The 12,974-nt window shown below is 46.4% G+C and overlaps 1 protein-coding gene across 2 annotated transcripts in view; it reads right to left on the reverse strand.

Annotated features, from left to right (window-relative positions):
- OLFML2B (olfactomedin like 2B) overlaps positions 1-12,974 on the reverse strand; it is a 28,016-nt gene that overhangs the window by 5,386 nt on the left and 9,656 nt on the right. The window contains exons 3-6 of one of the 2 annotated variants that reach the window (XM_081867319.1): positions 8,225-8,332; positions 6,241-6,417; positions 4,949-5,159; positions 2,447-3,052 (exon numbers count right to left, since the gene is read on the reverse strand). In XM_081867319.1, coding sequence (XP_081723445.1) covers positions 2,447-3,052; positions 4,949-5,159; positions 6,241-6,417; positions 8,225-8,332 — 1,102 coding nt within the window. Of the gene's footprint in view, positions 1-2,446; positions 3,056-4,948; positions 5,160-6,240; positions 6,418-8,224; positions 8,333-12,974 lie in introns of both variants that reach the window. The other variant, XM_081867318.1, reaches the window with a different exon arrangement.

The raw sequence follows: 12,974 nt of genomic DNA on the forward strand, positions 1-12,974 counted from the left end.
TTGGCCTCAACCTTACAGGTGGGCAGGTGAGGGTGAGCATAGCTTGCTCCCTGCTTGCCACTCTCCCCCCCCCCGCGCAATCGCCTTTCCCTTTAACATGGCACACACAAGTATGGGAATTGGCCAGTGAATTAAAGTGATTAGCAGCTGAAAGACAGAGCTAGCAGCAACAAAGCAAGCTATTCATCTACTTATTACATACCTTATTATCCAGTTATTAATACCTTACTGATCAGTTATTGGGGGCACTGTGTTACAGTGGGTCTGGCCCTACATATGGGACAAAATCTAGAGAGTAGCACCGGGAAGGAGCTTTTCTGCTCCCTGGTGGGCATGCTATGGGGTACTGCAGGGCAGCAGCTTATCTGCTATTTTATACAGGCAACTCCCATTTAGTGCGCATTCAAGGCATGTGTGGCCGCTGACACATGCGCTTTTTCTGGCCCCGGAACAGGGGTGGGCTTATGTGTGCCCCACTGATGTGTGTGATGATGTGGAGTGCAACCCCCATGCAAATGGGGAGCTGCCTGTATTTCTTTGAAGCTGCAGGGAGCAGACAGTAGGGGTTTGGGGGCCAGGTGCCCTCAGTACGCTGACACTCAGCTCTCTTTCTCTGTAACATCTGAATTCAGGCTGAGCCTGAATCCTGGCAAGATGGAGGCAGTGTGGGTGAGTAGTTCCTATGGCAGAGAAATTGGTCAATTGCCTACTCTGAAGGGGGTTACACGAGCAGGTTCACAATCTGGGGTTGCTTCTGGATCCCGGCTTGTCACTGGAGGCCTAGGTAGCCTCTGTGGCTAGGAGTGCCTATTACCAACTGCAACTGATATGACAGCTCTGATCGGAGGCCTGGCCACAGCAGCCCATGCCCTGGTTACATCAAGACAGGATTACTCAAGCAGTATATAAATGTTGTGGAATACATGGATGAATAAATCAATAATATTAATAAACGTGGCAGGGTTGGCACAGAGGATGTGCCATATACAAAAAAAATTATGGACAGGCTCATAGCTTGCCAGTAACCAATGCAGCCCACAAAACTCAAGAACTTAACATTTTCTGCAAAGCAGATAACAGACCCTGGTCCAGGGCCTTTAAAACATCAAGGCAAGACACCAGATAATTCTCCCCAGAGGGAGTCAAATTCTAGGAGTCCCCTGCAGATCAATGGGAAAGGAATCAGCAGGAAATACTTGCATGCATTCTCTCATTTTGCAATTTCTGTTCCTTATTCTGCTTCTGGTCAATTCACAGAATTTAGTTTTCCTCATATAACATAGTGCTTGGTGCGCTCTCTCTCTCACTCACATATGCACGTGTGCACACAGAGAAAGAGAATCCATTAATCTGCAGAAAAGGGGGAATCCATTAATCTGCAGAAAAGCAATGCCACTTTAGCTTCAGATTTAAGTGATTTGCTTGCTTTCCTAACAAAATTTGCTATATTTCATTTCAGTTGCACAAGCGCCTTTTGGAAAACAAAAAGGAACTTGGCCTGCTATTGCCCTACATCAGTTTGTTTAACCAACCATCTCCTGCCGCCCATCGCTGTGTCTTTATAAGCGTAGCCTTTCTGCTGTCACAGGCATGCGAGAGCTGCTTCTCTGGCACCTGATTCCATGTGGCTGAGCAGCAGATGTGAGTGTTGTGTTTTTCTGCTTTTCTGTGCCTAAAGTCTGTAGCTCTAATAAGCATCAGACATGGGCAGTTTAGACGACCATTGCAAAACTCTTAAGAAACTTCAGAAGCTGCCTTACATCTGATCAGACTATTTGTCTATCTACACTAGCCTTGTCTACCTTGGCTGGCAAAAGGGCATCATCTTTCCCAGCATCCACAACCTGATCCGATGGGAGATTCTAGGGATATGCTCAGCCACTGAGCTACAGTGCTATATTGCCTCGCCTAATACTAGTTATTTTATTTCCACTTAGAGTCCAATTGTTTTATTCAATGTTACTCAGTATCATCAGTATCTGTGGAAAGAGATACTTCTTTCCTTGAAAACATCTCCCCAAACCTAATCTCTACCTAAAGGGCACCATCAGAGGCTTAATCAGATCAATCCCACTCCAGTTCTCTTCAACTGTCACCTTCAGTATTCCATAGCTTAACTGTTGTCAACATTTGGTAGGTCCTGAAAACTCACAGGTCCTTTTTAGACCATTTTTGTTCGTCTTCTAAATTTACAAAAGAAAATGCTTCTGCATTCTTAGGGAATCCCCTAAATATGTGGAGCTTGCTTACCTAATGTTGAGGTGGCTCCATTTCTCTTCCAAGCTTGACCAGCCAAGTTTTGTTTTGGAGGAAACAATATTACAGGCCCCGTTTACTCTCAGTCTGTCAAATGCATGATGGGTGAGAAAGAGAGCTCCACCAACACCCTGGTCTCAAGTCTGGATTAAAGCAATATCAATGTGAAGGAAGGAGGACACAAGCTTACCAATGCTGTTTCGGATGTCTTCCTCGTCCAGGCCCTGTGTGGGTGTGACGGTGAGGCTAGGCCTTGCAGGGGCTGCAGGGGGCACCGCTTTGGTTGTGGCAGCTGAAGTCGGCTGAGCTGTTGCCTGTGTGTGGAAATTTGTTGTGGCTGCTTTGGCCATGGGGGGCTTTGTGTCAAAAGCATTCTGGGTTGCCACAATCGTGGAAGCCTGTGTGGCAGTTTGAGCTGCTGTTTTCGTTGGCCATGTGGCGCCTTCATCCACCAAGCCAGTCACTGAGGAGACTCCAGTGGCTGCTGTGGGCTCCAAAGTCATTGCAAAATGGCTGCTGGCTGTAGGGAGATCTGATGAGGTAGACACTGGTGTTGGCTCAACAGAGGGAGGCATGATGGCAGAGGACAGGGGTAGCTTGATTGTTGCAGATGCTTCTTTTCCAGAAGATGTGATGCTTGCAGCATGCTGCTTGATGAGCCTGATGCTTTGGTGAATAAGTGGCTTTTCCACAGACAGCTGCTTCTTCATGGGAATATTTGGCAGGTAGCTGTGTTGCAATAGCTGGTCTTCAATCAGCATATCAATTGGGCTCTCACCACTGAAATGCTCGTCCTCTGCTGGAGACACAGAACAAGAAGTGGGGTTCACCCTTCCCTCCTGAACACGGTGTGGATGGAGATGGTTTAAAATGATTGCCCCTTTCTGGCCTGTTTGCCTCCTCCCTGCTACCCTACACACTACAGCCACGGGCTTAATGCTACATCTAAGCCAGGGATTTCGGTTTGCTTTGTGACCAAAAAAACCACCACCCACAGCCGGGAGAGTTTGTTCCTAACATACAGACTGTGGTTTGTAGAGGGAGAAACAAACCACAATCATTGATTTGGACATGCCAGTAAGTCAGGGGTCCTGGTTTGTTTGGGAATGATTGTAGCTCAATAGTAGAGCAACTGCTTCGCATGCAGAAGGCCTCAGGTTGACTCTTTGGCACCTCCAGGTACGGCTGGAAAAGATTTCATCTCTGAAGCCCTGGAGAGCCTCTGCCAGTCAGTGTAGAGTGAACAATACTAAACTAAATGAACTACAGTACTGGGCTGACTCAGTATAAAACAGGCCCACATGTTCCTCTGTGCACTAGCAGGGAGGAGACAAACAGCTCAGAAAGACACAGTCATGATTAACTTCTAACTACGGTTTACCATGCTGGGGGGAACTGGCTCAGTACCAGGAACACACGGTGAACTCTGGCCTAACTGGGTATCCTTAGATGAACAACAGGAGGCCATTCCCTTGTTTCTCTCAGCAGGCCCACATTCTCTTACAATTGCCTCATCTTTAAAACATCTTAAATGTTAACCTCAAAAGAAAGCAATGTGCGACTCAGTTCTTAGGAGCTTAAAAGCTGAGAATCAGGTTCCATGTTAATATTAAATGTCCAAAATGACTCTGCTGATTCTAACCCCAGTCCAATGGACTGCACACTGTAAAAGAAAATGGAATCCTCCTGATCAGCAGTTTCATGCGGGAAGGAAAGGAAGAGCAACCGAACCAGAATGCAGGTTCCCTGTTCCTCCTCCTGAACAGCTGACTGGCAAGATTCCCCCTTTGTTTCCTGGGCCCATGAAGCGCTAGCTGGTGAAGCAGGACATACATAGAACTTTATTACATGCACAACCTCCCATCCAGCTACTGATAGGAACGTAGAAGCCTACATCCCTGTTGCTGTTTTTTGAAATATTATCAAAATAATTACAATATAAATTGGCTTTGGGAGGAATTTCAGAGGCCATCTAGTTCATCCATCTCTCCTGCTTGGAGACAGGAACATCTCCTTGTGGCAGAGGACAGGTGCCCTACAGAAAGTGACTTGCAGAGCAAAAGAGCCCCAGGTGCCTTCGACTGCAAGCGGATCCACACCCTGAAAGGGAATGCCAACAAGCGCCCCCTCACCTGCTCAATGAGTAATGAGCCACAGGAGATAAAACGCCTCGCTGATTCCTAAACCCTATATCCTGTTTCTGATCAAATTTCACTCAATCATAAAAATAAAAGCTGTCCTGAAAACACGTACACACCACATATAACGTTCTCTGTGCCACAGCAAGAGAAAGGAAATCCCATGTGCCATGTGGGGAGGGAGTCGTCGTGAAATTCTTCTTCCTGGCCTTAAAAGGCCACAGCTGAGGCCTTTCTACATACCTTCAGTTTGGAGTAACTGCTTCTGTTTCCAAGATTCAAGTTTTCCAACCATTTTGAATTTCCCATGGTTTCAGGCTCACATCCCCATTCCTCTGCTCCCATTTCCCCAGTGGTCCTTTTAAAAACACCATCCTGTCAAGAGATTGAAATTTCACCTGCTATCCCCCCCCCCATATATTATTCAAAGCATTGTAAACAGAATTAAAGTGACGGCAAGTGTCGCAAGCTGCCTGCCAGCATTTCCCTGAGATCCAGAATTCTGAAAGTGCCATTCTGCAACCTTCCCACCCAGTCCTGAAAGGACAACTCACGGTCATCGAGGTCTTTTTCTGTCTCAGGATCTTTGGCCTTATAGTAAGTGACTCCTCGGATGATGGTGGGCTGGGCTGGAGTCCGGCTCCTCACATGGAGTTTTCTTGGCAAAGTTGACTTTGGAGCTGGGGGCGCATAGCGCAAAGACTCCGCAGAACTGATTTGCTGAGAAGCCATTTCATCATGCAGGAAAACCTCTTCGTATTTTTCCTTTTGAGAAACAAAACAACATATTAAAGTGTGGCCAGAGGAGAAAGAGGGAGTGTTTGTCAGTAATTATCCATCTGACCAAGGAGGTGGAGTTCTGTCTTGGATGGGCTGCATCCTCTGTTAAAGGAACAGGTTTGCAGTCCAGAGATGTTGTTAGTTTGGGACATAATTCTGGATGCTCAAATGGCATCAGTGGCACAAAGCACTTTCCACCGGCTTAGACTGATGTGCTAACCATGATCACCTCCTGGACAAAGGTAGCCTGGACAGTGGTCATTCATGCCCTAGCAACACCCAGGGACAAGAACTGCAATGTGCTGTATATGGGACTGCTTTTGAATACTTCTCAGAAACTCTACTTGATACTTGAACTCTACTTGATACTTGAACTCTACTGCAATGAAGATCACAGCTGGCATGAGTTATGGGGAAGAACATCTCCTCCGTTACGCTAAGTTTCCCACCTCAGTCAATCAATCCTGTCAACAGACTTCAAAATGAAAAATATCTATCCATTTATGTAAAAGATACAAGTTTATCAAACATCTCCATCAGATAGGAAAATATGGCTACATTCATTTGGATAAGGTTTTTAAAATACTGAAATGTGAAAGAGATAGCGCCCGCATGTAGTAATATAAATGTTCCTGTGTATTTTTGGACACAGTTGAAAGAGCCAGTGTTTAACCAATAACCTTCACCATTTGAGATCAGGGATGTTGTTGGAGCACAACTTCCATCGTCCCTGACCACTGGCCATGCTGGTTGGAGATTATGAGTGTTGTCAATCCAACAACATCTGGAGGGTCACAGCTGCCCCACCCTAACCTATCAAAACCACCAAACAAGAAACACAGAGTAAATGAACTGCTATCCTTTCGTGGGAGCAGGCAGTCTTTTAGTCAATATTTTAAAGACTACTTGAGTCACAAAAAGTGATTGTTGTCCCTGCTTTAAACTTAAATCTGGTAGCAGGCAGAATCTAACAGAATCCTGGTTTCACTGATTTTTGGGAGGGGTGGGGAATGGAAATGCAAAGTTCCTGGCCCTCAAGGAGGAGCTTGCAGAAATCTGAAATCACCTCAGTGAGAGTGTAGGCGGCGGCAGCATCCCTCTGCAGTGAACTCTGGATGTCAGCAAGGTTGTTAGAGATGCTGTCAGAAGAATTTGTCTTGCCTTTAAGATCCATCTCCTGCCAAATTTTGTCTGCATTTGGTCTCTTCTCTTTGTGTTCCTTGGTGAGATTGCTAGACAATTCCTAGAATGAGCACAGGGAAAGAAAGAACGTCATTAGCACAGAGAGCAGAGTTCTACACATTAGCCTACTGTTTGTGGGATTAAAAAGTGTTAGAGGACCAATGGCTGATGCCAGGAGCTCCCCCCCCCCCCATTCCAGCTCTGCCTTCCTTGGCCAATTGCCCTCAATGGGCCTGAAAGCCAGACCAACCCCAGTCAACAGCCAGAGGAAGAAGAGTCAACAAAACATTGCACTCACATACATACCCTCCAGGAAGGGCCTTAACCCCACCCACCACCCTTTGAAATACAATTAAATGCATTGAATATGTGTGAAAGCTTCTCAGAATCTTTGGGATGGAGCAGGACAGAAACCAACAGAAATAGTTAATACCTTGTGCTTAAACAATAACTGCTGTAGATAAATAGCAAAATATACTTTGTAGGCTCCCAGAGGACACAGAGGACGCCCATGACAAGCAGCTGCGGAGCAGGTGGGGGAGGCAGGAACACACAGCTATTACAGGAACAAGGGAGTCTTTCTAGGTCAGTAAGAGGTAACCAAACTCCCAGAGAGACAGCTGAAATGATGGGCCTCCCCACTCTTCTGCCACCCGCCCCCAGCCAGGCCCACATCGACAGCAGCCACCTCTTGTTTCCAAGAGGGCGCATGGAAAAGATTTTGAGGATTCTTTGCTTCACTGGTGTGTTAACAATTAACTTGAATTGTCCCCATGATGCAGTTGGTGCACGTTGGTGCCACCACACACAACCTAGCATTTCCCAGATGAAAACTGAAGCTCTCCTGCATGTTGTTAGCACCCATGTTATCAAACCAAGGATAACTGAGGCCTGAGCCTCAAAAAGTTGTTGAGCTTTCCTAGGGCAATTGCCTGAAAGCTGCTCCGCTGCTGCCAAGCCTGGGCCGCCCGCACCACAGCCAGAGCCTGGACCAGAGCTGCCCGTGCGGGGAAGAGGGGCCTCTTAACAACTCTCGGCACTCTTAACAAACTGCAGTCCCCAAGATCCTTTAAAGAGTTAAAGTGGAATAATGGCACCTTTTCTGCAGACAGAGGGCATATATTTATGCAACTGGTTGTAGATAAGTAGGGCTGCCACCATTTCTCCCCGCTCAAGCTCCTTTGCCTCTAAAACAGGGCCGGCATAACCATAGGTGCTAGGGGCGCGGGGCACCTGACAGTGCGGGGCACCTGACAGCCAGGCCAGCCGAGAGCCACTGCCGAGCGGAGCAGAGCCTGTCGGAGCTTTTCTGCTGCGAGCGCTGAGGCAGCTGGTCTCCTGCGTGCCTGGGATTGGCAGGCCGTCAAGAGGCCCACCCAGCACACACACACATGCTGCTCCCACAAGGGGCGTAGCTTCCCTCCCAAGCCTCTGCAGGGATTGCTCTCCTCCCTCCACCTGCAGCAGCATGGGAGAAGCTCAACAACTCTGAGCTGCCCCCTAAAAAAGCTCAACAACTTTGGCCTCCCACCCCCCCAAAATTGGGGGCTCTGGGCAGTTTTTTGCACCCCAGCCCTGCATATGCTAAAGACGGCCCTGCTCTAAAGCGTTCCATAGACAAGTTAGACAGGCAAAATTTATATTGGCATGAAGTGATGGGCTTGCATTATTTCTGCATGTCAAGCAAGAGGGCTAGAGGAAAGGGATGGAAATGCTGGGTGCCTACAAAATCTCATTTCACAACAGACTGTTCCCAAAATTGCTGTGGGACTCAGTATTGTGGATCAAGCTGCCCACAGTAGAATATTGATCTGCAACTTAGCAGCTTCTTGGGGCTGTCATAATGTTGTCTAGGGCAGCCATCTTACCTCTTCCAGTTTCTCCACTCGGCCAACCAGCTTCGTTGTGACAGAGTGCAGCTTGAGCAAGTCTAAGCCATAGAAAGCGCCTTCTAGTAGATCGATGACAGCTGCCAGCTGAAAACACATAATCATGGAACAGTTATGTCACTGTCTCCCCTCATATTTGCTTGCCTGAAAGTAACACAATTTGTGTGCTCTTTGGATGAACCCTTTGAACAGCTCAGCCGTGAAGCTCAATAGGCAAGTTAACTATCTCTCAGCCAAACCTCCCCTACAGGCCTGTTATGAAGACTGTTTTGTACACCGAAAGACACAAGAGAAAGAATATCACATTTATTTCATAGTCCTCAACAGCATTATTTGGCGGGTGTGTGTGTGTTGCACTATAGGGTCTCGGTTGGGAAAGGACCAAAGTTTATTGGTTCTGAAATGGAAGTATTAATGGCCATACATAGTGGTATCCCGAGAATATATGCAAAAAGGTTTTTTTCATAATCATCATGCCCATATATAGTGTCACCAGTGTACTTGGCATTTTTCAGAGCTTCATAAGCAAAAAAGACAAGGTTCGGGTCATAAGAAGCTTACATTCTAAATTAAATGGAAAACAGCCGAGGTCAGATGCCCTTTTAGGAGCCTGGTAGCTTATTCTGATAGCGGGAAAGACAGCAAGTTCACTACTTTAGCTTCACCCTCAAAACATGATCAAACCCAGAACCTGGGTTTCTCTGTCACATGACTGGCTGTATCAAATGCTTAGCAAATCAAAAGGAAGTCACTGAGAAAGAAAATGTTCATTTGTGGTCTTTGAAACGCACACCTAAGAGTCACTCTTCAAGGGCATTTGGCAGCAACAACAGCAGAACAATAGTCTCCACTTATATCTTGCTGAAAGAAATACAAATTGTAATTACATAAATAATTCTGTAATTTTTAAAACTAAAAGATATATACCCTTGCTACTTTACGTTTCTGATCTACCCTTTTATGTGGCTGATGTTATTTGATTGTGTTTCTGTACTTAAATCAATTCATAGCTTTTTCAAACTGTCCAGAGGCCTGTGTTGAAATAATGCTTCCCAGGAATTTAAATTCTTATAATTGCTCAATCTGCCCTCGTTAAATATCATTCATTACACCAGGGTATTTTGTTTTTCATTCTTCCCCAATATCTTAGTTTTATACTTGTTTGTTTCTAGGTCCAATTTATTTCCTTCTCATTAATTTTCTCTACTACTTCTCTACTATATTTTACTAACTGTGTGATCTATAATTATGCTAAATCAGTAAAGCAGAAAGTTTCTTGATGGAAACCTTTACACATTTTGATACCGAATTTTGTTCAGGAGAATTTACTCCATTTACAGCTGCCTGGCTTCTGTTTTCTCCTGTCCTCATAGTCTGTTCCTACTGTCAGGGAACTGCCATCAGGGCCAGAGGGAGAGAGCGGGCTCCAGAGGGATTCCAGAGAGCGTCCTGGGATGGGGAGAGGCAGCCCATCTTCTGGGGAAGAGAATCAGCGTAGCACCAGTGGAGAAGGGGGGCAGATGGGGGAAGCGGCGAGGCGGTCCCATGACTCCTTGCCAGGGACCAGCGGGGAGAGTAAGGGTCCTCCGCTGCCCACACCCTCCTTGCGCAGAAGGCTTCCGCGCAGGGAGAGTAGGAGGAGACTAGGCGTCAAAGAGCTTCTTTGCTGGAAGAAGTTCAAGAAACGCCCACTGACGGATTCTGCCAGCGATTGAGGCAGCCACGGATGGGTGGCTGTCCGGACAGAAAAGGTTCACTCAGGCAACCCAGCCAGGTGTGGCGCCGGTTTACGCACGAGTAACCCCTAGAACCATTACACCTACCTTCTGCAATGTAGTAATATTTTATTCCAGACAAGGCCATGGGTAGTTTCGCCCCAAAATTAACGCTACAGTTAAGTGTTCTTTGAAATTTCTCACTTTCTCTCGATCGGTATCCAGATTGCAACCATCGGTACTGTTATTCCTCTTCCACATGTGTGCAACTATAAGAAATTCACTGTTCTAATGGAAAATATTAAATTGGAACTGACCTTGTAATAGCAGTTGTTGTTTTTCAAAAAATGAAACTAGGGTAAATGGTATCTTTTAATCCAAGCCCAATCCAAAAGGAAGAAGAAGTTATTAAACAAATCTGAGATGATGAATTGCTTCAAATTATGCTTGGCACAAGAAGGTTCTGGATGCCGTAGTTCTGAGCATTCCCAGCTTGAGTTCTAGAGCCAAGCATGTTTGTATAACCCTCTTCAGGGAACTTTATGAATTAGCCGTATGGAACATGACACTGTTCCTGGATGACAAGGAATCTGGCAGCAATTCCCTAGAAACTTCACAGAAGGGGGCCATGAGCGGTGGAGGCAGGCTTGAGGATGATGCTCTCAGGCACAATACAACCACCCGTCTCACAGCTGCCAATAGGTTAACATGAATCTGAACATGTGAAGCTGCCTTATGGAGTTAAGCCACTGGTCCATCTGTCCCAGAATGCTCTACTCAGGCTGGTAGTAACAGTTCCCAAAACTCAGGGAAAGTTATTTTCCAAAACTGTGGCCAGAGATAGCTTTAACTGAATATTTCAGGGACTGAATTTGAGACCCTCTGTTCCCAAAACGTATGATCTGACACTCAGCCAGCTAGAATTTGTTAGTTAACTTCTGAATTCCCTTCCAGAAGATTGCTTGCCCTTTTTTAAAGAAGGACTGAACACATTCATGGAGAGAATTCATGGCTATTTGGAATGAGAGCTGAATTGGGCCTTTGTGCTCGAAGGCAGTGCCATAAACCATGAAAACCAGGTGCTGAGGGTCAAGAAGAGGGGAAGGCCATCCCTGCTCTGCGTCCCGATTCTGAACTTCGAGAGGCGTCTGGGTGGCCACTGCTGCAAACCGAATGCTGGGTCTGATGGGCTTGGGTCTGCTCTAGCAAGCAAACTTTTATGTGCCACCAAGATACAGAGGGTAAAAGCAAGCTCATCCTCGAGTATTTCATGTCACAAAGACTTCCCACCAGCTGCCTGAATTGGGATGCCGCCAAGCCAAGCCTGGTCCAAATAGTGGCAGCTTCCAAGCCTTTGCAATATTCCTCATTAGGCTGAGGTCGTCCATTCATGTGCAAGGCCAGCTACATGCCACCTTGCTGCTTGCAGAACAAAGGAGGTGTTGCTGGTCAGACAGTCAAGCCGATTACAGTTCATTTGAACTTGCCCAGGCAGGAGATAGCTGGAGGCTCAAGTTTCATGTGTTTCAGGGTTGTGAGAACAAACCTAAAACAACCATCTCCAGTTACATTTTGGGCTGCCAAAAAAAAGCCTTGTAAAGCAGAAAATAAGGAAAGACAACAATTACCAGAACAAGCGCATGAAGCTGGCGGCTTCCTGGTATGTGCCTTTTTCCACACAAGGACAACCCCAAATGAGTGTGGGAAGCCACTCGGAGGACAGCGCATGCAGGCCCCAAGGGAATGGAAGGCAGACTGCGGGAATGAAAGCAGGAAACCAAGTGGAACCCTTGTGGCCAGAGGCTCTCTCTATGTCTCCAAGCACCAGATGTGTGCGGTAACACACACACAATCCCCATGGGCTTGTCGCGGCCATCATGCTGGCCTTGCAAGTTTTCCAAAGACATCTGGTTGCCTCCCATTGCAAAGAGGACTGTTGGTCTGATCTTGCAAGACCAGACCCATCTTTAGCAGGCAGCACTCTCAGAATTATAACTGTTGGGGTATGCACACACAAAACGGAGACTAATTTGAAAGCAAGAGCTTTGGAATGCCACAAATTGGCAAAACTAAAGCCAGAATTGTGTTCTGGGTTTTTGCAAAATTAGGTTTTATTTCCAGCTGGGAAGGGCAGTGCATACTGAGAATGAGTCTGATTTTTCAGGAACATTCTTCTCTTCCTTCACCCCCTGCAGCTCATCACAGATCTGCCACAGCTACCACATACTGCCACGTACACAACGCCCCTCAGCAGGATCACTTTCCACAAAGAATAAGTGTAAAAGGAGGAGCATTCCCTATGCGTTGCTACAGGGAAAGCAGGAATATCATTGGTTGTGTTTTGCTGAAACTTTTCCCAGCTGGCAAAGCAGAAATGTTCATAAAGCAAAATGGACATTCAGAAAAAACTAAACAAGACAGTTATTCATTGACACGACTCATAATTTATAAAGCGCTTTCTGAGTATTCAAAGTGTTCCACACTTAGAAATCTGTCACATTTATGTTACCCATAACTGTTACCCAATTACAAGTGTGTGGATCATAGAATCATAAAGTTGGAAGGGAGCCAAGGGTCATCTAGTCCAACCCCCTGCAATGCAGGAATTTCAGCAACAGCATCCCTGACAGATGGCCATCCAGCCTCTGGTTAGAAACCTCCAAGGAAGGAGAGTCCACCACCTCTCATGGGAATCTGTTCCACTGCCAAACAGCTCTTACTGTCATAATTTTTTTTCTGAATACAGTGGTGCCTCGCAAGACGAAATTAATCCGTTCCGCGATTCTCTTCGTCTAGCGGTTTTTTCATCTTGCGAAGCAAGCCCATTGACGGCTTAGCGGATTAGCGCTATTAGCGGTCTAGCGGCTTTTAGCAATCAGCTGAGAAGCGTCTTATCAGCGGATCAGCTGTTAAGCGGCTTAGCGGCTTAGGAAAAGGGCGAAAAAAGCGGGGGGAAACTGCGGGAACTCGCAAGACATTTTCGTCGTGCGAAGCAACCCCATAGGGAAATTCGT

The sequence above is a fragment of the Podarcis erhardii genome (genome assembly GCF_964252035.2).
Source record: "Podarcis erhardii genome assembly, chromosome: 6".
NCBI classification, from domain to species: Eukaryota; Metazoa; Chordata; class Lepidosauria; order Squamata; family Lacertidae; genus Podarcis; species Podarcis erhardii.